We start from the raw sequence: 26,731 nt of genomic DNA, 5'->3' as shown, positions 1-26,731 counted from the left end.
GCAGCTTAATATGCAATGGCAAATGTGGTCACTCAGCCGACGAAATTAACACGAATTTTATAGCCTTATACCAGGTCAACCGGTATTTACGTGGACAAGGAGATATAACTGCGGCATATCAATTGATAACATAGAATTCATTATATAGGCCTATCTACATGCCTAGGTAGACACTTATAGGTCTTGAAAATAATTTTTATCCATATAACTGCTGTAAATGAGACCAGTGAGTCACTCATCAGAACCCTTGATACGGGTTTCAATGGCTTAAAGTGAGCCAGGCCAGAAAGAAATCCAAGCTGCATAACGAAGGGTGAGAACACCCTTTTGATTATGTAGTCTCCATAGAAGGTATCTATAAATTCCAAGTGGAGGTTCTATGCATCCTCCCACCATCGCCATTAAAGCTGTCCGTGCATGTTATGTTTGGCAAAGATAAATATTGACACCCAAATGGAGTCTCAATTACTCATTTCCGAGGAGACCAAGCGGATAAGTCCCAGAAATGCCGTCCGAATTTGGGTTAATAATGGGAACAGAGTTATACTTCTTAGACCGCACAGGCTTTGAAACCAACCGTGGCATGCGTCTAACTTGCTCTAAATTTCCAATGCTGCTCGCGATACTGAGCAACTTCTGTTCCGTCCAAGGTAACCCCAGTATCTCCATCCCAATGGGTACACCGTCCGGCGCATCCTTACTTGCTGGTGAGAATCCTGCAGGAATGGTAACAACTGGAAACCCTGTGACAGCTCCTAAAATGCCATTGCGACCAGATTGTGAAGGGGAGCCCGTTTTCACAACCAGATTTTGCTGTTCGGGATAAATGATGGCGTCCAGAGAGTGAGACTTGAAGGTAGTTTGCAGGGCAAGTTTGAGGTGTTGGATTCCATATTGTCTCGCTGCGTAAGTTGCGTTGCTTGTTGATGAAACGAGGGCGGTCGTCACGTAGGAGTGTTGTTCAGGAATCACAAGATACTCCCCGCTGCTGTACAGCTCGGCTAGACTCGACGGGCGAGACCCTCCAAGTGTTTCGCTCTGTAGGTACGCGTCCATCAGTTCGCGGAACTCGAACCTCTGCACATCCAGGTCCTTGGAAATCTCGATTGAATTGTAGATGCGTTCGTGGATGGTAATAACAGTAGCACCCGCTGCTCGGAGCTTTGATATCATGTCGTTCATCACTTTATTTACAGGGCTTGTCTCGGAGTCTCGAGTGCGGTTGAAGAAGCCCTCAATTAAGCCTAGGCGAATGCCCTTCAACCTACCTGGGGCAACTAGCGCTTTAGTATAGTCGACACCCAATACGGATTCTGGGACAAGAGCCGTCGCGTTGTCCTGGGGATCATATCCAATATTTGCCATAACCGTGAGAGCAGTAGCAGCATCCTTCAGGCTTCGCGCAATTGGCCCGAGAACGTCTTGCGTATATGAGACAGGAATAACTCCAGTCCGAGAGATCAGGCCACGGGTAGGACGGATACTGAACAGGCTATTGGCGCTTGCGGGACTCCTCAATGAGTTAACTGTATCAGTTCCCGTCCCTAGTACCGCAAATGAAGCTGCAATGGCTGCACCAGTTCCGCCAGAGCTGCCGCCAGGTGTGCGGGTCAAGTCATAGGGATTCAAAGTTTGACCACCAAGAGAAGAGACCGAGAGACCCTCGAGGGCAAGCTCGTGTAGATTCACTTTTCCTAGAATAATCGCCCCTGCATCACGGAGTGCCTTGACGGATGGAGCATCAGCTGTTGGCTGGGAGTCTTTCAGGGCCCTGGAACTTCCAGTGGTTTTCATGTCGACAGTGTTGTAATTATCCTTTAAAAGGATCGGGATGCAAAAGAGGGATCCGTTGGCGTTATTCTCCCCAAAAGCTTTGTCCATATCATCCGCATACTCTAACGCCCGCGGGTTTAGGCTCACAACTGCGTTGATTTTCGGGTTGTATTCCTCGATCCGGGCCAGGAAGGAGAATACGACTTCCCGACATGATGTCCTCCCTGAGAATAGCTCACCGTGGACTGTTTCGATCGTCGCCTCTCGGCTATCGAAATTCAATGCAGGCGACAGATGCCACGAGGTAAACCCCAATGCAGTCCAAGAAGTAAATGCCAGATATTTAAGTGGCCACATGTTGGGCGCGGCCAGTCACAACCCGATAGCAACATGGACGGTTAAGCGGATATGTAGCGAAATCGGCCGAACGAACGGGTTGGCGATACGAAAACGATCCATAATTCAGGGTTATTATGCAGATTTATTAAAATATCTATCGCTCAGTGAATCCCGATATATATCTTTTTTAGATCAACCCTTGCTGATAATCTTGGAAGTTGTATTTCCTTCAGCGTCGTTTGTTCATAGTTACATACAGCGTACTTGTCTAAGTAACTAAGCAAGCTCGCTTAACTTATCTCGGCTAAGCCGAAATCTAACTATACGCAGTACAAAGGCGCTCTAAATAATGCTGGGTGAAACAACCACATTTTCTACTGATACACCGAATACTTCCTTGAAGGTCAAGAGATTCCCATCCGTTACCGCCTCATCATTGCTCTATAATTTCCAAGACATATATAGTATACACTCATTGAAAACCAGTGGGCAAGCATACTGAAAGGCCAAAACTTATCAAGACTTATCACACACATCCGCTTCATTCCCCGCCTCTTGAACCAACTGCTTAGCCTGGAGTAGCGAGGTGCTTGATGCTGCATACCAGAGCAATCGATTGAAATAGAAGATTGCTTCCGTTTGTCGATTATTAGCTCCGCCCATGACATGACAGTAATTGTACTTGAGTACCCTCTGTTAACACTTGGAGAGAGTTTAGACATATTCCAGTGATCCCTTTTTGAAGTACTTTGCTTTGGAATTTTTACCAACTCCAAATCGATAGAAGAGATAGAAACCCGAATTTGCAGACAGTTCTGGCAGAGAACATGCACTGCGACCATTAATCCACATGGACGGCCAGCCATATTCAAAATGTCATTCTTCGACCCTCTGGGGGAAAAAGTGACAATGTTCCCCCTGCCTTAAGGAATATGAAATGAGGATTATAATGGCCTGCCCGATCAAAGCTCAATCCAAGAAATTTCGGAAGAGTTGCAGTGGCTTCAATATATCTTTGTTTTGAACGAGACATGGTTGGTAAGGGAAGAGGAAAAAATATGAATCCAAGGCGATCTTTCAGGATGTAGAGTGCGTCATTAAGCATTCTAGGGCTCGTATACTCGGAAGTCATGTCTGAGGACTTATTTCTTTCCTAGAATGTTGTGTCACTTGAAACAGAGCGTTTTGGCTTGCGGGGTGTCGGGGTGGCAATTTTCGCAACATGGAGATCCGGGTGGATGTAATTGGGATGACCCATGTTTGCAACCATGATAATTCCCCTAATAACTGTGATATTACACAGGCGCACACTCATATGTATATTCTTAGGTTGGAAAGCGTTGAGCAGGAACCTAGCCTAGTGCAAAACAATTGATAAGTCAGTATCACGTGATAGGTTATTAACAATACCTAGGTAGGAATAGCCCAATCACGGTTCTTGGCGTCGACCAGGGTTCGGCAAACAAAATCGGCGCAGATGTCACGTGGACGGCTACTCCGGTTCCCCCAATCAGCAAGCCCTAGCCGCAACCCAAAGGGATCTAGCGCCGTGGTTGGAGCGCGGCAGAAAAATCGAGCCTCTCCCCTTGTCCCAGGGCGGTCAGTAGCAACATCATCACCTCCAGATTGATTCCGCCAGCTTCAACTTTTCTCAACCACGCAGACTACGTGTGTCTAGCTTAATCACCCTGTTGTGGTTGGTCGCATACATGTTGGGAAATATCTTGTCATTTTAACTTGTGACTATGTTCATATTATCCTCTGCTTTTTGACCCTCCCTGTTCTCCTGTCATCTCCCCAGCTCCCCCATTCTTCTCCTTCGCAACCACCAACAAAAAGAGGCTAAAATCGCCTACAGCTTCTTCCTAGTGTTGAAATTAGTCACCCCCGGAGCCATATTTTGACTACATATAAACACGATGAATCCCTCAAATAAGGATTCGTGGCACTCGGGAAGTGGTGGATCGCAACCTCATCCTGGAGTTGACCAGATGAACCAGCCCCCAGCACGACCCCTGGGATCCTATGGGTAAGTAATTTTCTTCTCCCTTGCGCACAAAAATACCCCTTGTGTCATCATCATAACCGGTGTTAAGGCCCTTTTTATTGAGCTTCTGACGCTAACATATGCTGTTTTGATACCATAGTGAGCTCCTTTTTCCACTTTGCCCGCTCTTTGCCGTCCCTGGCACAACTGCGACCAACAGCGCCAAGAACTGAGGAAGAGGCACAATCGCATTCCATAGACGCGCAAAACTCGCGGCAACTAACCTGTTGTTCGTTATATAGGCCCATACCATCCTGTCAACCAGTCATCCGGGCATACACTCCCCACCCTATCAGATTTAACGCAAGGCGCTGGCGCCCCTCCAGCATCACACCAACCCCCTCCGAGATATGGCCAGCATCAACAACCGTCTCATCCCCCAAGCCACCCTCTTCCCGGGATTGGCCAGTCGATGCAACATTCACCCCCACAAGCATCTCTAAACCGCGAACGTGAAAGAGACTCGAGAGAGCGAGACCGAGATCGAGACCGGGACCGAGACCGTGAGCTAGAAAGACAACGAGAGCTAGCTCGCGAAGACGAAATGATCCACAGAGAGCGCGAATACCGAGAACTAGAACGGGAACGGGAACTCATGGATCGGTATAATCGCGACCAACCGCATCATCCTGTACAAAGCCACGCCGGCCCAATTCCTATTCACCAACCCGTCGCGTCCAAAGGTCACAACCCCCTCGGTGGGCCTAATGGCCTGCTCTCAAACCTGGGCGCAAGCGCTGCACCTAACCCTCAACAAGGTCCTATTCCTAGTTCGAATGCACCTGGAGGTTTATTTGGCAACCAGATGCAACAGCACGCAGATGGTCCTCCCCGAGCATATCTCCACCAAGGCCAGCCACCTCAGCAATCAATGCTTGGGTTCAATGGCAATGCACCACCTCAGATCCCGGGAAGTGTAGCTGCTTTGGCACAAGGGCAACAACCAATATTAAACGTAAGTTGACATCTCTTGCAGAGGGTTGCGTTTGTGGTCTCCTTTTTCTTCCTTTTGTTTAGCGTTTGCACTTTGGGAAACGTCTGGGGCGATAGGATACCTTCCGTATAAAGAATGGCTTTGTGGGATGCAGTATCATTCTTTGAGTCAAAGCGCTTTGGCACTGTTGGACCTGAAGTGCCTAGAAAGATAATGCCTTTCACGATTTTCGGGCCACAGCTCAAAGAATATACCTATTCACAATGGTGTCATTTTCAGGAGCCTTCAGCACTCCAGAGCTACACATATATGCTCTGAGAATGTACGCTCATCTAGCGTTGAACTTACTTCTTGTCTAGATCTGCCACGTGCGAATTCATCACCCTTTTCCTTCTTTTCCCGTTCCACTTCACGCAAACTATTGGGATCTGTACTAATCCAATGGCGACCGCCCAACAGGATGCATTAAGCTATCTTGACCAGGTGAAGGTTCGATTCGTCGAACAGCCTGATGTCTATAACCGCTTCCTGGATATAATGAAAGACTTTAAAAGTCAAGCGTAAGTGTGCCTTGAGAAGCGCGGCCAGAAGTGAGAGAGTACTGACTCACCTTTATAGAATTGACACCCCTGGCGTTATCCAACGGGTTTCTACTCTGTTCAACGGCCATCCGACACTTATCCAGGGGTTTAATACGTTTCTGCCACCCGGTTACCGAATTGAATGCGGCACTGAGGATAACCCAGATGCGATCCGGGTGACAACTCCATCAGGAACAAATACTATTTCAATGCAGTCGGCAACGAGGCCGCCTTTGGAAGCAGCGAGTGACTCGGTGCCGCAAGGAGGGCCTGGACCTGCTGCGGGATCCGACTACTATGACCAACCTCGCTCCGGATGGCAACAACCACCCACCCAAGGCCAACAACAACCACAACAAATGTCGAGAATGAACATGGGTCCCGGCGGGCCTTACTCTCCAAAAGGCCATTTAATGCCATCCGCGATTTACGGCGGGAAACAAGGCGCGCAAAACCAGCCCCAGGAGTCAGCTTATGATTACCCGGGCCAGCAAGACCAACAAGCGCAAAATAACGCTGCGGCAATTGCACATCAGCAGGAACAACGAGGCGTTTCACAGTTGCAGAGCGCCGTGTCTGCTGCCACAGCAGGGTCTGGACGATCGTCAGTGATGAACATGAGCGGTATGCAGCCCCAAGGGCCAGCCCAGCCCATGAATAACCTGGGGAGTTTGGGGCCTGGTGTGCTTCATAGTGTGCAGGGTGATATGAGTAAACGCGGTCCTGTTGAGTTCAACCATGCTATCAGCTACGTTAATAAGATCAAGGTATGTGCTCCTTTTGGTAAGGGTAGTAGGAAGCCTACATGGGTAATAACAATTGCTCACCCACTGTGTTTTCCGAATAGAACCGCTTTGCCGATTCCCCCGATACGTATAAACAGTTCCTCGAAATCCTCCAGACATACCAGCGAGAGTCGAAACCAATTCAAGATGTGTACGCCCAGGTTACTCTCCTCTTCAACTCCGCCCCAGACCTCCTCGAAGATTTTAAACAATTCCTTCCCGAATCAGCGGCCCAGGCAAAGGCTCAAGCAGCAGCAGCTCGCCAGGCAGCCGAAGAGGCTACACCCATCAGTAACATACGGGGAGAGCCTGGATATGCAAGTTCGTCCACCTTGCTCCAGGGGCAAAACCGCGATGTGAAGATGCCCCCTCTGGGTCAGTTTAACGTGAAGGAGCCTACAAAAGATATCAAGAAACGACGTGGCCAACCTCCCGCCCAGCCTCCAGGAAGTACTGGTTTGGGAGCAGCCCCAAGTGCAGTTGCCGATTCTGCTAGCATCACCGGTAGCCAGTCGAATAGGGCTCCAGGTGTCCAGCCCGGCGCTGTTGGCAAAAGAGCCAAACTGAGCCACAAACCGACGACCCAAGCTGAAGCCCCCCCTGCTGTATCTCCAACGCTCGTACCCGCTCTTCCAGAACCGATATCTCCCTCCTTTTCACTGACTCCGTCTCATGAAGAATATGCGTTCTTCGATCGCGTCAAGAAGTACATTGGAAACAAGCAAACTTTTGGGGAATTCTTGAAGCTTTGTAACCTCTATTCGGCGGACCTAATTGATAGGAATATCCTTATCAACCGAGCGGCTAGTTTCATCGGAGGCAACCAGGAGATTATGTCATGGTTCAAGAGGTTTATGCATGTTGAGCCCAAGGATGAGATCATTGAGCCGAAAGCCAAACCTGAGTCCGGCGTTGTCAATCTGTCGCATTGTCGCGCCCTTGGTCCTAGTTATCGCTTGCTACCGAAACGTGAGCGCCAGAAGCCTTGCAGCGGCCGTGATGATATGTGCCAAAGCGTTCTCAATGATGAATGGGCCTCCCATCCCACGTGGGCCTCGGAGGATTCGGGCTTTGTTGCTCATCGGAAAAATCAGTACGAAGACTCTCTGCATCGTATTGAAGAGGACAGGCATGACTACGATCATCACATCGAAGCGTGTATTCGTACCATTCAGCTTATGGAGCCCCTTGTCCAACAAATGTCGACAATGACTGAAGCGGAGAGAGCGAATTTCAAACTCCCTCCAGGGCTGGGAGGGCAGAGTGAAACAATTTACAGGAGGATCATTAAGAAGATTTATGATAGGGAGCGTGGCCAGAGAGTTATCGACGAAATGTTTGCACGGCCATGCACTGTGCTTCCCATTGTTCTTGCACGACTTAAGCAGAAGTGTGAAGAATGGAAAGCTAGCCAAGTAAGTAACCCCATAGTTTCGTATAATGGATGCATACTTCAAGTGTACTAATAATGTTTTGCAGCGTGAATGGGATAAAGTATGGCGTGAGCAAATGCAAAAAGGTTTTTGGAGGAGTCTTGATCACCAAGCTATTATCATGAAAGGGTCAGATAAAAAGTTATTCGTCGCGAAACACATCCAACACGAAATCCAGGCCAAGCTCGAAGAACTTCGAAATATTAGAAAGAGCGGATATCAAGTTCCCAACTATCAATTTGATTTCGCGTTCGATGATGCCGAGGTTCTTGTAGACGCAACTCACCTTTTGCTGTGCCATATCGACCACAACTCTACCGGTTTCGGGGCAGACCCAAACAAAGTCATGAACTTCTTGAAGGACTTCATTCCCGTATTTTTTGGCATGGATCGTGAGGGCTTCAAAACGTACCTAAGCGAAGTTTATGATACCACACCGGTCAGCGAGGAAGCTGAAGATGAAACACCCCCGCCTGAAGATGTTTCTACCATCCGATCACGGAAGATTGCGAATGGCAAAAAGTTAGACCTTCTGCGTGATGTTCTTGAGCGCCGCAATGAAAAGGTTCCACGTGTTGATCGAGACATTAGTGTACGTTCTGGTAGCCGAGCATCCACGCCAGGTATAGGGACTCTTGTTCCGTCCACCCCAATTCCGGACCCAACTGAGCCATTCGATGTTGCTGAATTGAAGTGGATGGAGCATCCAAGCCAGGGTAACTTCAACCAGCAGCGCGAAGTTCCCTTGAATGAATCATACAAGAAGAAGGTTCATCATCTCTACTGCAACTTAAACATCTACTGCTTTATCCGCACCTTCGAAATTTTCTATACCCGCCTTCTCCGCATTAAGTTGTATGAGAAAGATGCCCACGAAGCTGTACGCAGGGCGATGGCTTCAAAGGCTGCCTACGATCTTGGAATGATCGACAAGTCTCCTTCTGATCTCCTCTATGATACGGACCCAAAATCTAATCTGTACCATCAGATCGTCCGCATGTGCGAGGAAGTAATTAAGGGAAACATCGAAATGTCCCATATGGAGGAGACACTACGTCGGTTTTACCTGAAGACTGGCTGGCAGCTTTACAACTTGGACAAGATCCTGAGTGGAATCTCTAGATATGCCGGTGGGATTTTCAACTCTGATCCCAAGGATAAGAGCTCAGATATCATCAATATCTTCTTCAAAGAGCGTGGCAAGGACATGACAACTCATAACCAGGAGATCCAATACCGCAAGCAGATTGAAAAATTAATTAAGGAAGGGGATATTTACCGAGTTACTTTCGTAAGTATCGGCATTTTGAAAATAAATTATTTTTCACAGCGAATTCAAGCTAACTCTCTCTCCGCTCAATTTAGGTTCCGGCTACCAAGCACGTTACGGCTCAGCTGTTAACCGCTGAAGACGGCACCCTTGACAATGAAGAGCTCAATGCAGAAGCCAGATGGTCCTACTATGTCTCTGCGTTCACAATGCGTGACCCGACTGAAGGAGTACCATTCTCACAAATGCGCATGCCTTTCTTGAAGCGGAACCTTCCTGGCAAAATGGATTCGGATGAAGAATATAACCTGTATTACAAGCCTCTCGTTAGCCACGACGGGTTGGTCATACGTATATGCGCCAACAGCTACCATATTCTCTACGAGCCTGGCACCGAGGATTGGTGGTATCGCCGGGCTAATCCAGAAGAAGATCTTGCAGAGGCTGCGAAGGAGCGCGCTGCAGCCAGGGAAAGGCGCAAAGAGCGGTTCCGGGAAAAGTTCGTCAGCAATCCCAGCTGGGTTCACGGGCTCACGAAGGAAGAAGTCGATCAGGCAAATCAACGATTCCGATCGTGGGTTGGTGAGATAGAGGCGGAAGTAGAACCTGCAACGACAGGTGACGATGGTCGTGGTCATATTAAACAGGATGGGGATATCGTGATGAAGGAAGATAATGGCCAAAAAGGAGACGAAGAAATGACCGATGCGGCTCCAGAAGTGGCAGTCGAGGCGTCGTCGTGACCAAGGGGGAATCGTTAGAGTGGGAGCCTTTTTTTCTTTTCTTTTTTTTTTCCAAATTCATTGTGGGAAGGTTGTTGGTTTCCTTTTTTCCCCGTTCTTGTCTGCTATTTCTTTCTATTTTCTTTTTCTATTTCTTTCTTGTTTGTTAATATTTGCTTCAACTCTATTTTCTTTTCGTAATCAACATCTTATCTCCTACGCCGCTCAGCCGAATTGGAAGCTTCCACATACGACGCATTGGGTGCGTGATGGATGATATCGCAGGGGCACTCTTGATGGATAGGGGTTAATTATTGTTATTGATATTATTTGGGCCATCGGCGAAAAAGATCATTTCGGTGGAGGAAACTTGAATACTGGACTGGATGCGAAGGGTATTTCGTTTCATTTTATTTCATTTTATAATTTTTTTTCCGTCTTGTGTAACAAATTCTAATGCTCCCCTCTCCGTTTATTATGTTTCTCTGTCAGTATTACTTTTTTTTTGTTACTGTAGGATTTTATGTAGTACTTCTTTTTCTTTTTTCTTTTTTTTTTTTATTTTATTTTTATTTTTATTTTTATTTTTAATTTTTAATTTTTAATTTTTTTTTTTAATTTTTTTAATTTTTATTTTTAATTTTTTAATTTTTTCTATTGTTAGTTATGTCACCTAGTTATGTTGCAGGCTAAGCTTTGAAAATGCTACGTCGCCATTTGTTTGTGTGACTCCACCCGATCTCTGTTACTTTTTATCCTGACCCCACCACAAAAGGCTTTGTTTACTCCTGCAGAACCTCTTCATACCTAGGTAATAATAAGCCCGTTGCTATAATTATTATCATTATTATTTGTTGTTTGGTTGTTTGGTTGGTTGTTTTTATTTTATTTTTTTATGTAATTTTTTTTATGTATTTATTTTATTTTATTTATTTTTTATTGTGGGATTAATACGAGGAACAGAGATAGTTTTATTATTTCAGCTTCACCCCCACGTTCTCTGTGGATCCGCTGGCGGCGAAATCGAACAAAAAAAGAAAAAAAAGCTTCAAGTCTTCCAGGATATTTTGCTGCCGCCAACGAGTTTTCGCGAATATTCACTTAAATAGAAGAAACCCTTTGTGGGTTAGTTGAGAGTAAGGCGGTGAAGCGCACGACGCCAATCGCGAAGTTGCTCCTCTCTCCTCTCCTCTCCTCTCTTCTCCCCCCCAGCTAGGCATGGGATGGGATGGGATGGGATGGGATGGGCGGGCATTTTGTGGAAGTAAAATGAAAAACAAAGATGATGTTTCTCTTTTTCTTATCTCTCTGCGCAGAAGACCTTGTTATTTTTGTCCTCCAAGACTCTTCTCATCTCGCTTTTTTGCTTGGATTGTTTGGCAGTGTCCAATTAATGCGCCCTGCTGCCAACGCCTAGGATATGTCCACCCTGGCTATCCTGCCCCAGCCCCGAGCCATGGCCGAGTGCTTGAAATTTTTGCGTGTCAACGGACCCTCCCCCCCGCCGTCTCCCCTCCCTTCCGCGGTAGGGTAGGGCTGGGTTGCGAAGAATACAGAGATAATAATGGCGGAGAGACAGTGGCGCCGGGGGGAGGGGAGGATAATTAGGGGCATTTTATTTCCCCCCCAAAGGTTTTAAAATTAATCATCTTCTTGTTCATTTTTGTTCCATCACTTCTATTTTCTTGATTCACTTCCCAAAATTGCTGTCAGTTTGGCTATATCTTTCTTTAGCTATAACTCTGCACGGGAGAGTACGCTGCATTCATTCATCAACTTGGGAACCTAGTAAACTTTTTTTCATTAAAGTTTTGAAAAAAAAAAATTAAAAAAAGAAAAAGAAATTGCCCATTGCTTTTATCTGTCTTGACGTTTAACCTCCAATTCGGTCCTTGTGGGGAGGCTTTCCGGCTGAGCGAAGTGAATACAGAAAAAGGGGACGTACGAGACATATATACATAACTCTATACTAACCATGGCTGCTTCTGCCCTGTTGAAAAGCCGTGTCAGACGGCCGTCCATGCTGAGCAAATTGGCCAAGGCTGAGGATCTGATCAATTTCTTTCCAAATGGTTCTTATATCGGCTGGTCCGGCTTTACTGGTGTTGGATATCCCAAGTAAGTCAAAGTCCCCAGATATATCTCCAGCTATCATACCTGTCCCAACGGCGCTTGATTTATTTACTTTTTTCTGACTGTGAATTTGCGCGCGCGCAGGAAAGTACCAACCGCTCTGGCAGATCATGTTGAGAAGAACTCGCTTCAAGGGAAGTTGAAGTATACCCTCTTTGTGGGAGCGTCGTCAGGGGCGGAAACGGAAAACCGATGGGCTAAGCTTAATATGATTGAGAAGCGGTCGCCTCACCAGGTTGGCAAGGAGATCGCGAAGGGAATCAATACGGGCAATATCAATTTCTTTGATAAGCACCTGAGCATGTTCCCCTCGGATTTGGTATATGTATGTGAACATATCCCCAGGCCGCTGTCGTTTGACTTTGATTTCATATGGGGGAATAAGGGTTTGGTTATTGGTACTGATCAACACGCTTTTTAATATAGGGCTTCTATACGAAAGATAAGCCAAATAATAAACTAGATGTTGTGGTTATTGAGGCATCAGCGATCACAGAAGAAGGCGGAATCATCCCTGGAGCTTCCATTGGCGCTTCTCCAGAATTAGTTCAAATGGCAGATAAAATCATCATTGAGGTCAATACCGCCGGTCCTTCGTTCGAAGGTCTACACGACATCACTATGTGCGATATCCCTCCCCGACGAAAGCCGTATCTGATTATGGCACCCGAAGACCGCATTGGAACCACATACATCCCAATCGACCCGGAGAAGGTCGTTGCCATTGTCGAATCCGATTATCCCGACCAGACCCAACCAAACGCCCCAGCTGATGCGGATTCACTAGCTATTGCCAGACACATCATCGAATTCCTCCAACATGAAGTGAACATGGGCCGTCTCCCCAACAGCCTCCTACCCATCCAGTCTGGTATTGGAAACATCGCCAACGCCGTCATCGGAGGCCTCAGCACGGGTGGCGCCAACTTCAAAAACCTCCGCGTGTGGACTGAGGTGCTCCAAGACTCCTTCCTCGACCTCTTTGACAGCGGTCACTTGGACTTCGCCACTGCCACCTCCATCCGATTCTCCCCAGACGGCTTCAAGCGCTTCTACGATAACTGGGAAAACTACTTTGACAAACTCCTCCTGCGCTCACAGCAAGTTTCCAACTCACCTGAAATCATCCGCCGCCTCGGGGTGATCGGCATGAACACCCCCGTCGAAGTCGATATCTATGCCCACGCCAACAGTACCTGTGTCATGGGCTCGCGCATGTTGAATGGACTGGGCGGCTCTGCCGATTTCCTCCGCAGCGCGAAATACAGCATCATGCACACGCCATCGGCTCGCCCAAGCAAGACTGACCCCACCGGCATTAGCTGTATCGTACCCTTCTGTACCCACATCGATCAGACAGAGCATGATTTGGATGTCATCGTGACTGAACAGGTAAGTAAAAAAACAGTGATACTTTCTTTCGCCCCCCCCCCCCCCCACCCCCCCGGGGGGGAAATTGTGAACGAAATCAAGTAACGATGACCAACTTTTGCCACTTTTTACTAATTTAAAAACTATAGGGTCTCGCTGACGTCCGCGGCTTGTCTCCTCGTGAGCGCGCTCGCAAAATCATCGCCGAGTGCTCGCACCCCGATTACAAACCTATTCTCCAAGACTACTTCGACCGCGCTGAATTCGAGTGCCTGAAGAAGGGAATGGGCCACGAGCCTCACCTGCTCTTCCAGGCTTTCAAGATGCATCAGAATTTGCAGGAGAAGGGTACCATGAAGATTACCACCTGGGAGTAGATGTGGTTTTTGTCTGTTATCTCTTCTCTTGGATTTTGAATGCTGAATTCTGAGATTTTGATATAACGGGAAATATATATATATATATATGTATATAAAGGGGATCGAAGAGTATATGTATATAGGTATGTGTCAACATATAGAATCGTTTCGTACGTAGTATAGAGGCGGTTCTACAATCATAGCTCCAAGAGAGCTTAAACCAGGGGTGGATTGGGAGCTCCAGCACAGTCTTTCTAAGCTGTTGTTGAGGTTGTGTGCTGTTTTTTTGTTTTTTTCAAATTGCTGTCGTATAGACATGGCGTCATCCCATCCCGGAAATATTAGCGTATATATCCAACTTGCATATCCCCTCCCCGTTCTCAGTGACATCGAGATAACCTAAATCTCACGCTTCACAGTTATCATCAAATATTAATATCGGATCTGTACATTCCAGTTCACTTGTCATCTAACCACCACCATGTCTAGTGATATATATACATCCTAATACCCTTCCTGGACCCAAATGCCAAAAGCCACCCCCATCACCACCATATCCAAGCTAACCAGCTCGATACAGACCCACATGTGCCGGATCTTCCTACCTCCAACTTGACCTCTCCCTCCTAGGTCAGGACCCTGTGGCTGCGGGAGGCCCGTACTTGGGGGAGTGGTGGAGTGGTTTTTTTTTTTTTTTTGAAGTACCGTACATACGCCGTGTTGCTTGGGGGGGGGAGGGAAGCTGGAGATGAACAGAACAGGAAATTGGATCATCATCACAATGATTTCAACATATTTCTGTCAAAGCCATACCCAACAAAGTGTATATTTACCTGGACTGGGAGGGGGGCGTCAAATTGTGTAAAAAGTCATGCGCTCTCTTTTCTCCACTAGTTACTCGACAAGTCCCACCCACCGGATATCGACATGTATGGATGCCTTCTCGAACCCAGGCCAGGATGCGATTGATCAGATCAACCCCGTTCCCGCCCCGTTCCCGCGGAAAGGCCATCGACGAAGAGAATAATAATAAAACTGGATGTTCCGCCATCTCTTCTGGGCCAACCAACCCGTTCAATATCCCCGATGCATAGTATGTAATCTGTAACATTCGCGTCAAACAACACCGTCCGCATAACGCCGTCAGGGGCCATCGTCGGAATTAATTTTGTGCTAGGGAGGATTGTTTGCGTTGATGAAATTGGGTAATCCGTGGCTGATCAGGGGGGAATATAGTAAGCAAGTCGGGATACTCTACACGCAAAAAGCGTATCTCTTCCCACCTTCTATATATATACAGATTATGTATGTATATACCTGGTTAGTTGGGTAGATAGGGAAGAAGGGGCCCGGGGATAAGATATGCAGGATAATATGCATGTTGCAGATGATGCTATAAATAAATATCCTCGGCAGAGAGTTGCACTGATGGAAAATTCGCTGACGCTGGTTCATATGTATGTACATACATGTACATACAAACATATATGTACTGTAGATATATGCGTTTATCATCATGGGGTGATGATACTCAAGCATTTTTATGCGTATTTCTTGTGGAAATGACATACGTCTATTCACATTGAGTAGGCACTGTGCAAGGGTACATGTTCATGTTCATGATATGGCTTGCACATTTTTTCGCCATCACAACAGGGTGGAAGCCGGGCACGGAGTGTGCCCAACTTACCCTTTCATTTTCCCCAGCTCAAAGTATGCAAAATCGAAATATATATATATATATATATATATAGAAAAGGAAAAAAAAGAAAAGAGAGCGCATGTTTCAACCCCTCCCTCCATGATCTAATAATTCATGGATGACAGTGATACAGGCGCTTGGACACCAGTAGTGGGGAAGAAAGAAAGACAGACAGACAGACATCTCTCCGTAATAATAAGCTAGGGAAACTCGGCCCGTGCCTTGTGTGAAATGTCAAGCATGTGCAGAGAATGGAGAGACATGTACTCCGTAAGGAAAAGAGAGAGGGGGGGGGATATAGCCCGATCGATGAAGGAGGACAATGTCTCTCTTTTTTTCGAAGTGGAGTTGAGCAGGACGCGCAATAGTTTAGTAAAGGTTATATAGTTGTTCAGAGCGTCCAGGAGGGAGTATTCGGAGTGATTGCGTATATCAATACTACTCAGCCACTCATGTTCTCAATGGGGCGGTTGTTTTTTTTTTCCATCTCATAGTAATCGGGGCTAGCGATTCGTTTGTTTTGTAGCTTTGTCCATCATCAGTGATCGGTGATCACTTAACTTTAATAGCTCTGCATTTGGCTGCCAAAATCCACTGCACTTACACTACAGCGTACTTACTAACTTAACTACCGCGCAAGCGGGTGCATCGGGATACCCTTACCTTACCTTACCTGCCCACAAGCAAGGATGTACAGTACATATATGTGTACATGTACATAGACCACTCCCAGATCGCCAGAGCAGCTCCCGGGTCCCGAGAGAAAATGAAAAAGTAAAATAATAAATACTCCGTAGTTATGTAGTTATGTAACTAGTGTAGTGAAATAATCGAAGTACAGAAGACACGGCCCAGCAAAGAAAACAAAATATAGTCCGGGAACGGGAACTCGGGGCGCTCGGGCGGCTCTTGGGCGGCTTAAATCCTTGGATGCGGATTGGTTTGCACGGCGTTTGTTTCCCTTACAAGCGCAGGGTTAATAACACCCGTAGTACGGAGTAACAGCTTGTACAGGCTGGTAATCTGTACAAGACTCGGTGTACGGTGTACTGTATGTAATAATAATGAAATAAGTAGCGCTGGAGTTGGTTTCTCCATGCGCCAGGAAGTAGTGTAGAGCCCTGATATAGAAGATGGGTGGGAATGGAGTCGTGGAATAATAAAAGACACAACATGACTGCCCTGAGTGTAACTAATTATCAATGATAGGTAGGACAGTAGTAGTGATTCTGTTTTTCAAAGTGAGTGTGTGATATGGTTGAGTGAGCAGAGTGATTGAAGTTTCTTTTTGATTTTTTCTTCTTTGAACCTTGAACTTCTCAAGAACAGGAATAATGAGCAAAACAACCTTCAAAGAAGAACACACTTGGGCAGAAATAAGCGGGCAAATAATATCATGAGAAAATCTGTCCATTATTGATCAGCACCTGTTGCCTGACAGTCGTCGGTCTTGGGAAATGTTCTAGGCCATTTCACTACTTATGCGCTACTGTTTCAGTCTGAGTCTGAGGCTGAAGTCGCTTTTTCTTTTAGCTGAATCCATCATCTCTGTGCTGTTGTCATTTGTTGTGCTTGAGTTGTTTTTTGTAGGCTTTGCGCTCTTTTTTCTTCATTCTTTTTTCTTCATTCTTATTTTTTATTTCCTGTTCTCACATACCCCTCTTCAAAGAACCTATTTTTTGCAGACGATCTTCTCGCATTTTTTTCGAGCCTATTTTAAGGAAAAAAAAAAAAAAAGACTCTACACTCTTTTAAGGTAAGGTGATTGCCACATATGCTGTGAACGGTTTGCGTCCCTAGTATATCTTGGTGCCAATACGGAGTTAGAGTAGTGAGCTGTTCCTGACGCTCACCAGCTCTGTGGCCTCAGGCCCACGATTCTGTGGAAACCTTGAGGTAGATCTCGAAGGTCTCGAAGGGATCAGCGGGCAGCAATTTGCCTTTTTGAGTCCCTTTTTTCTTCTCTATTGCCTTTTCAAGGGTCTAGGACTCTAATAAGGGCCTGTCCACTCCGTAATAAGGGACGAAAGAAGACGCCAGGCAATGCGGTAATTTTATGCCTTTTGGGGGCCCTTGACCGCCCTACTACTACTACTAGTGCGGAGTTTATAGTAGTTGGTTTATCAATAATGAATACGTAGTAATGCGGATGTGAGTGAGTGAGTTGATAATGACTAGCGCCTAGCTGATTTTTGATTTTTACCATATCAAGTCTGCCATTGGCGGCAGAAGCAGATGTTTCAGCTTGAGAAGTGGGAAATATTGGGCTGTACGCCAATAAGAGAGGGTGTTTGTGCTCGATTTCTTTTTATTTCTCTTTTTCTCTTTCTTTTTGTGTCTTTTCTTTCTTTCTTTATTTTGAGGACAGCATCTTTTGAGTTTCCAGAGTACTTGGAGGCGAGAGTGGAGCAGGAATCTACTTATCTAGATTCTATTATTTGCATTTCAGAGTTTTTTTTTTTTTTCTTTTTTCTTTTTTCCTGCTGAATGCATTAACGATGCGAAGCCAACCGTGGAACCATTCTTCAAGAAATGATAATAATAATAATACATCACTGAGGTACTCTATACAGACTGTATGGACGCAGAATAACAATGCATGTGTGTGTATGTACGGAGTATACCTGACTCTTACTGATGCTGATGAAGAGTTTTTTCATGCACGACAAGATCTTGAACTTGCCTCATCAAGAGGTCAACAATAATGAGTTGGCCAGCGCAACTTTGCCAGCGCAGCAGCATCCCATCCCGCCTGTGTGAGACAGCGAAATTTCCTTTGGCTTTTCTTGGGCTGTTATATTACTCCGAATATAAAATTACCGACTCCTGGCGGCAGAAAGAAGAAAGTAACTATCGTGGCAGGCAGGCCAGTCAGCTCCTGGGGCATTTTTCTTCTGTTGAAATTACAGATAGAGTGCATACATAACTTACATTGGTATGTAATAATAAAATAGTAATAATCCTCTCGCTTCCTTGCCCGGGGGGGTTTCCAGGGCGGCAAAGCCCAAGAGGGGCGGTGGCGTTCTGGGCGTTGAGGGCTAAGTATGTGGCAGCAGTAATGAGATGGTGGGGTGGGGCGCGATATGATATCGTGATGCGAAGCAGTGGTTGCCCGAATCGCTGCGGGCTTTATTAAAGAATGGAACCGAGACAAGCCAGCGAGGAAGGAGTGAAGCGGTTGATTTGGATTTTTTGATTTTTTGATTTTTTGTACCACAGCGGGCCACATAGAATGCACTCCGCTTTCATTCGTTGTTAGAACCCTTCCTCTCCTCTGCGTTGGTCTGTTGTTGGTACGGAGTAGGGTAGGTAGAGAGGAGGAGTGTATTATGTGTATTAGAAGTGTATTCTTAGTACGGGTTAGTGTAATGACAGGCATTGACAGCGGTAATTCCGTCGAGATTTGGAGATTTTTGGGTATGGTATGGATGGATGGCGCGATGACTGGCTGATGACTGGCTGATGACTGGCTGATGGCTGGGGTCCACGGCTGAAGTCTGGTGGCAGCAGCCAATCAGCGGCAAAAGGTACCTGGCAGGGCTTGGCGGGCCGCGGGCGTCGTCAGGAACCCGTGGTATCTTGTATCTTGGTAAGGTACAGACACACTGACTGTACGCGTATGGATTCGTGATGTACTGTACTCCGTACTTAATTCTTTTACATGTCCCTTATTTACCTGTTGTTTACTCCATACTTGTTTACCTGTTTTCCACGTTTACACGTTTACACGTTTACACGTTTCCACGTTTATCACATTCCTCGTTTGGTATTATTAACGGCGCTGGGTATTCCTTCTGTAGTGCTTGTTTCGTTTCCTATGTCTGGCTCTTGTGTCGATGGCATATTTTGGTCTTTTCATATACTACGTACCGGTAGTCTTTACTATTATGTATGTATGTAGTAGAGTAGGGAGGGATGGATGTTAGTTGGATGGAAGATGGTAAATTGGCCTCCCCAGCGCCCTTAGAAATGAACCCCCATCGGCCAATAATTCCCCTGCAAGACCCCCCCCCCCCCCCCCCTTTCGCTATTGCCCATAATTGGCGGCAGGAAATGAGGGCCAATAATACCAATCAGCCGTATGGAGCGTAACCGCGTACTAGCGTGACGGTACCAGCTAAGGGCAGTTCTGCGTTTTCATTTCATTTCCCGCTGTGCAGGCGTCACTTGGTTGACCCCTTTCTGCTTTCTGCTTTCTGCTTTCTTTCTTCATCTTCATCGTCGCCGTCTGCTTCTTCTCCTCTCTCTCTCTCTCTCTCTCTCTTTTGTCTTCTTCCCTTCTCTTCTTCTTGTCTTCTCTCTCTTCGTCTCTCCTTTAAGGCTTTGCGACCCTCCCTCCCCCTCCGCATCACCGTTCATTTCTTTCTCTTCGACGACTTACTCCCGTCTTTTCCCTGACCACCGCTTCACTCCTTCAGCGGGCATTCATTCTTCACGAAGCCAAGATCCTCACTCCTTCCACATCCAAATAACAACACCCCAAAGCAAAAAGCCATATTATCTGTTCTGCCTGTCTCGCGATATCAACATTATCCCCGTTTTGACTGCGACACCATGAAGGGAGCCCTCTTCTTTTCCGCCGCCGCGGCTGTCGCTGGCACGGCCCTGGGCCATGTCGGCCATCAACAGCACCACGGCTTCCACCAGCGTCGTGCCTATCCGGCCAACCCCATCCCCAGCGACAGCAGCAGCTACGAGGCTTCGCCTGCCCCGACCACCACCGGCGGCTATGAGGCTTCGCCCATTCCCACCCTCAGTTCCTACGTGGTTTCTCCCCCAGATACCACTGATGTATCTCCTTATCCCACTGATGGCCCCGGTGGCGATGATGATGGGAACTGTGGTTGCATCACCAAGGTCATCACTTACTATGGAGAGCCAAGCCGTAAGTGATAGTCAATTCTTTTCAATTGCGTCAGGGGAAAAGGGGATATATGTGGATTGGGACTCTGGTGATGAACAGAAATGTGAAAGCGTGATGGGATGGTGAAAAAAAAGGGGAGGCAATCTTAATTGTCGCCCGCGTTCGGGCGCAATCGCCCTGGGATTGACGCTGACAATAACTTTTTCCATACAGTGGTTGAGGAGAAGACGACGACCATCAAGACGACCAGCACCACGACTACGACTGTCTCCGTCACTCCTGAACCTGATCTTCCTACTCCAATAGTCACCGTCTTCCCAACCCCAGGAACCTATACTATCCCAGCGACGACTATCATCGTTACCAGGGAAACTACTGTCTGCGCTGCGGAAAGCACTGCTGTTTCTCCTGGTGAGCACACCTACGGCGGTGTTACCACCGTTGTGACCACTGCAACCACTGTCACCTGCGACATTGCCGTTACCAAACCCGTCGGCGATACTGTCACTAGTGTTATTGAGCAGACCACTTATGTCTGCCCCACCCCTGGCACCTATACCATCGCTCCTTCAACCACTAGTGTTCCCGCCAGCACCGTCTTTGTATATCCCACCCCGGCCACCTACACGCCTGGCACCTACACTCAGCCCGCCCAGACCGTGACTGCCACAGAGACCAACTATGTTTATGTTTGCCCCGCCCCAACTGGTGATCACCCCGCCCCTCCCGCTTACCCTACCTCCAAGCCATCCCCCCCGGTCAAAGCTCCCGAGCCAAAGCCTCCCGTCGAGCCAAAGCCTCCAGCTGAGCAGAAACCCCCAACCCTTGGTGGCGGCGAGAAATGGGGCATGACCTACTCTCCTTACACCAATGATGGACAGTGCAAGGGCGCTGGTGCCGTCGCTGCCGATATCGCCCTCATCAAGCTCAAGGGCTTCAAAACCGTCCGTGTCTACGGCACTGACTGCGACAGCCTCCAGAACATTGGCAACGCGTGCAAACTGAACGGTCTCAATATGATCCTCGGTGTTTTCGTCTCCAACAAGGGCATTGATGAAGCCAAGCAACAGGTCCAGCACATTGTCGACTGGGGCAACTTCGGCATGGTCGACTTGATCGTCGTTGGTAACGAGGCGCTCCATCAAGGTACCGCCAACGCAGGTTCCCTTGTTGGCCTCCTCGGCTACGCCAGGAGCTCCTTCAGGAATGCCGGTTACAATGGCCCAATCACCACCACTGAGCCCCTCAACAAGTGGCTCGAGGCCGGCAAGAGTTTCTGCCCATATATCGATGTCATTGGCGCCAACATCCACTGCTTCTTCAATCCCAACGTCGTTGCCTCCGAGTGCGGTAGCTTCATCCAGAACCAGATGAAGATCCTCGGAGAGATCTGCCCAGGGAAGGATGTCATCAACTTGGAGACCGGCTGGCCCAGCGGCGGCTCCAGCAATGGAAAGGCCATCGCTTCCAAGCAGGCTCAAACCGCCGCCATCAAATCCATCATCGACAAAGTTGGATCCAAGTCCGTGTTCTTCTCCTTCTCCAACGATCTCTGGAAGGACCCAGGTGCTTTTGGCGTCGAGCAATACTGGGGATGCGGTGATCTCTTTTAAATGACTGTGTAACACCTCATTTGTTCCCTGCAACCTTGGTTTCTTTTCTTTTTCTTCTTTTACTTTTGTGTCAAGATTACCCCCTCAAGTCAATTGAAAAGAGAAAATTAAAAGAAGATTTTTTATTTCCAAACTGTTGTTGCATGGTTTAGACGAGATGTTATTGGGAGTTTTTTGTTTTTTTGTTTCCTGTTTGTTCGTTTTCCTTCTTACTTCACTTGAGATATGCTTTTCTGTTTCTATCTTATTCACTGTATGTTTGCCTTTGGAAGAAAAATCTGATTTTAATTATCTTACATATTATAAATAAGCGGGAAACAACGGGATGCAACAAACCTTATCCTGTTTTTCTTATTTTTTTCTCCTCTACAACATCATTCTTCTTGTTTTGCTCCTTTGCTCCAGGTCTTCGCGGGGCAAAAAGAAAAACGGGCACTGAAGACTGAATCAGAACTGTGCAAGGGTGATTGTGCAAGAACACATTGGAAACAGTATTCATATCCTCGTTACTTGACTATTCACATCCAGCCCTCACATGAATTGTTCCGATTGATGACCCCGCCTTCTCAAAAAGGCAAAAATAAGAGAGAGGCAAATGAAACAGAGCTTATATCAATCTATTTTAACTCACAGACAGAAAAAGAAAGATATATTTTATATTATTTTATTATATATTACAAGCCTCAATCGCTCACTTGAGCTTGCTTATTCAGCTTGAAAAACATGCTGGTTAATCTCTCAGATTGAATATAATAAGATATTCATAAATATAAACAGCTGTATGTGACTTGTATAGATAAATTTCATGTAATTCACAACTATTAATAGAGAATAATTATATAGAAAAAAGATGAATAATACTGTAACAGTATTATAGAGTTAATATAGAAGCTTTAAATAAAATATAATTAAATATTAAACAGCTTATATAAAGATATTAAAACTATAATATATATAGTTAGTAATTAAAATATATTATAATTTATTTTAATTAATTATTAAATTATTTGTAATATAATTGAAGCAGTTAAAATGACTGAATATAAGTAAAGAACTGAAAGAGAAACAGTTTAAAAATGATAAAATTACAGTTAATAATAATGTAAAATAAGCTTAGTAAGCTTAAAGAGTTCTGAATACTTAGCAGTCTATTAACTTATCTATTAACTATTACAGCTGTTGCGGCTAGTAATCTCTTCAAATTACATAACTCATCACTATATTAAGCTCTTTATAAATAGATTTATTAATAGAATCTTTAACTATTCTATAGATTATAGTCTGAATAACATATTTTTCTTTTTAAAATATTGTATTAATATTTTTAACAAAGATAGTTTATCTTTTTCAGAAAGACTTTTAGTTTTTATTAAAGATATTTTATTTTCTCTGAATCTGCTAATTAATAGATTTATATACTTTTCAAAAACATATTCTCTATTGTGAAGAATATCACTCATTTTTATATACTTAGAAGAAGTAGAATTATCTTAATATAAGTGATATATTTGTTACTTCAGAGTTTAACTTAAGACTCAGAATTATCTACTCTACTAAATAACTTATTAATAGAAGAATTACTTATTATGAGAAGAATTCTAAGTTATGAGATAAGATGTGATTTAAAAGAATGTACAACTGTTAAATAATAACACGGCTGCTTCTGAACTTGCTTACGAATGTAAAGAGGTCATAGCAGCCATCAATTAATTTAGTGTACAGTATATAAGAAGTCAGTGTACATCTGTAATTGTATACTGACTTAAGCAATTTTTGAATCACATCTGATAGCATGTCTAAAAACTGATGAGAAGTGCAGACTTCTTCAGAATGTGATAATTCTATCTACAAAGTAATTTATAGTTATCATATCAGTGTAATTCTAGAACATTTTAAAAGATAGTATATGAAGAGTGATGAGTGAAAGAGTATCTAATTAATACTGCTTCACTTGTTGAGAAAAAACTTCACACTCAGATGAATGTTATATATATGAATAGATGAGATATAAGAAAAGAGATGAGAGTAGTGAACTAGATTTAAAGAAGACCACTCTTCACTCAGAGAGATAAAAGAGAGAGTAACTATCACTGAAGTTATACAATAATAACAGAAATCATATAATGATATAGTAATATAATGATATAGTGATATAATAATATAGTGATATAATAATAGATATTATACAATTAATGAGAAATCACTGAAATAAATATCTTCTCTAGTTAATATAAATAATACTCTTCTCTGCTATCTGAACTGAAAGATATGCAGAATCTCTCAGAGAGTTTACTCAAAGTAGTAAGAAAAATAACTGAAATCACTGAACTGAAATTGAAGCTTCATATATATATAAGAATTCTAAATGAAATCAAGACCTTGTGTACACAGTGACAGACTGAGATAGAAGTCAAACAACAATTGGCATTTACTGCAGATTAAGTATTCACTATAAAGAGCTTCATTAATGCAATCATTATCATTAATAAGAATAGAGAAAACCAGGTCTTAGACCTGCAGTGAGAGATTGAACATTTACAGATAACTACACTGAATCTGAAGATTTCATCACAATTATTCATAATCTTTTTAGAAGTATACACATCATCAGAGATCACTGCATAGAATAGAAATCTGAATATAAAATACATTAAGCTGAAAGATCTGTCAGAGTTATTAAGCTTTAATAGTGACTGAAAAAATGATGTTGCAATCAGCTGACTAAGTCAGATATAATCATATTATTGAATTGAATATAAACTTACAGATAGATAGTCAATGAAATTTTAACAAGTCTTAAAATCTACTGCATTTCTACATGAAAAAGTGAAGTTATTATGAATGATTGATGAAAAGATGAATCTCACAGATCTGAAATAATATTCATTCTTATAAACATGAAATGAGTTTTCTAAATGAATCTTGTACAACTTTGAGAAAGTGAATGTGTAAGATAAGTGTTATAAATGCTTCACTGAGTATAGATAAGTGAGTGATCTTACATTATACTTCACACACTTCAGTTTATACTATCTCATGTTGAATGAAGAGCTTTTAACATCTTTCTATTTACAGATCTTCATTCATAATCTTACATCTGAGTTGAGAGTGAAATGAAAATGCTTAATCTCACAGTCAGACACAGTGAAGAAAGCATATAATATTCTTATTATATGAAAATAAGTAAGTCAATTACAATAGAAAATACTGCAATTAAGTATATCTCAGTAGAGAATGAGTAATCAGACTTCTATAATATAAGTTATATACTCAGATACAATGAATCTAGATATGAATATCATTATTAAAGTACTGAATTCTCTGAAAAAGAGATTCTCTGAGTGAAAATCTTGATATTATAAGTATTAAGCTTGCTTCAACTGCAGATATTAAAATCATGATATAAAAGATTGCACACAGCATGCACAGTTAAGAGAAGTAAGAGAGTTAAAAAACTAGCAGAATCAGTGAGCTCAGAGACACTCACTGATATTCTATAAAAAGTCTTCAAAGTGAAAGAGATGTTTATATTAGATGATTCTCTGAATTCTGCAAATATCAAGAGAAAGCAGGCTTTTAAATGAGATGCAGATGAGAATGATAAAGCAGATACTCATCTTAATATCTTTAAGCCTGAAATGTTAATGTATAAGAGACACTTGAGTAAGAATTGAGAGATAACTGTAAAAGTGTTAGTGAACACAGAAGCTTCTATATAATATATTAATAATTATATAATCTGAAGACTGAAAGAGGTTCACTGAGTGAAGAATTTCTAATGTATAAGATTATCTGATAACTGATACTTGATATCACTCACAAGAGTAAGAGTTCTCTTACACTTCAGAGAATAATCTTGCTACATTTAGATGTGAGAGCTGCAGAATGTGAAATATGATCTTATTCTCAAACTCAATTGATTTTAAAGGTTCAATCTGCAGATTCAATAGTATACATATCATATATAGTTGATTAATAGAAAGAAAACAGTTCATATAATTCTATCAACTGATATGAGAAGAACATTTCACATCTCTGATATAGAAGAGTTAAATCTGCTTACATATTAACAAGCAAAGAGAATGATTTGTAAGACCTTATTTAAAAGTATTCTGTATATCATACAGAACTCAGAAACAGAGAAAATCAAGATAAAGAATATGCAGAAGAATAAGTGTATAAAGAAGCTTCTGAAGAAGTATAAGAAGGTCTTCTGAACAGATCTTTCACTGAAATTACTATCAGAACAAGAATTCATACATGAGATTGATATAGAGAATATGAAACCAGTTAATCAGAATGCATACTCTCTGTTACAAATACATTTCAAAGAATAGAAGTATCAGATCACAGATCTTCTAGAACATGATCTTATATAACTCTCATCAAGCATATGAGGCTTTTCAGTTCTATTCATGAAAAAGATAAATGAAGAGTGAAGAATATGTATCAATTACTGAGTACTCAATAAGCTTATAATCAAGAATGAATATTCACTGTTATAAATTTAATAACAGTTGAATACAGTTGAAAACACCTGATATCTATTAAAGATTGATCTTCTCTCAGAATACTGGTAGATTCACATAAGCAAACTGTCAGTTCTGTGAACTGTGTTTAATATGTAATGAGAGAAGTTTGAATTCCTGACAATATTATTCAGTCTGATAAATATAGTCATAATCTTTCAAATAATAATGAATATGATTCTTTATAAATAAAATGAAACCTCATGTCTTATATATTTCAATGATATTCTGATCTTCTCAAACTCATATAATGAATATCTGAAGTATCTTAATAAA

General features: G+C 43.8%; 4 protein-coding genes across 4 annotated transcripts; 3 read left to right on the top strand and 1 right to left on the bottom strand.

Moving 5' to 3' along the window:
• Positions 1–95: 95 nt before the first annotated feature.
• BDBG_04168 (amidase) lies at positions 96–3,469 on the bottom strand. Its single transcript, XM_002625253.2, has one exon. It carries the CDS (start codon positions 2,128–2,130, stop codon positions 466–468), a length of 1,665 nt encoding a protein of 554 aa, XP_002625299.1. The 5' UTR covers positions 2,131–3,469; the 3' UTR covers positions 96–465.
• A 668-nt stretch (positions 3,470–4,137) lies between these two features.
• On the top strand, positions 4,138–9,905 carry BDBG_04167 (transcriptional repressor Sin3p; the record flags this gene model as incomplete). Its single annotated transcript, XM_031721564.1, has 8 exons — positions 4,138–4,141; positions 4,260–4,388; positions 4,456–5,114; positions 5,553–5,653; positions 5,712–6,441; positions 6,522–7,874; positions 7,939–9,183; positions 9,258–9,905. The coding sequence occupies 8 exons, from the start codon at positions 4,138–4,140 to the stop codon at positions 9,903–9,905; spliced, it is 4,869 nt and encodes a 1,622-aa protein (XP_031578164.1).
• Positions 9,906–11,859: 1,954 nt separating this feature from the next.
• Positions 11,860–13,765, top strand: BDBG_04166 (acetyl-CoA hydrolase; the record flags this gene model as incomplete). Its single annotated transcript, XM_002625251.1, has 4 exons — positions 11,860–12,002; positions 12,102–12,342; positions 12,444–13,409; positions 13,538–13,765. 4 exons carry the CDS (start codon positions 11,860–11,862, stop codon positions 13,763–13,765), a joined length of 1,578 nt encoding a protein of 525 aa, XP_002625297.1.
• A 5,648-nt stretch (positions 13,766–19,413) lies between these two features.
• On the top strand, positions 19,414–22,619 carry BDBG_04164 (beta-glucosidase 5). Its single transcript, XM_002625249.2, has 2 exons — positions 19,414–20,334; positions 20,527–22,619. Exons 1-2 carry the CDS (start codon positions 20,004–20,006, stop codon positions 21,924–21,926), a joined length of 1,731 nt encoding a protein of 576 aa, XP_002625295.1. The 5' UTR covers positions 19,414–20,003; the 3' UTR covers positions 21,927–22,619.
• Positions 22,620–26,731: the final 4,112 nt, after the last annotated feature.

This window comes from Blastomyces gilchristii, assembly GCF_000003855.2.
Source record: "Blastomyces gilchristii SLH14081 genomic scaffold supercont1.7, whole genome shotgun sequence".
NCBI lineage: Eukaryota > Fungi > Ascomycota > Eurotiomycetes > Onygenales > Ajellomycetaceae > Blastomyces > Blastomyces gilchristii.
Note: the sequence above shows the minus strand (reverse complement) of the source record. Positions and strands in the feature narration are given on the sequence as shown.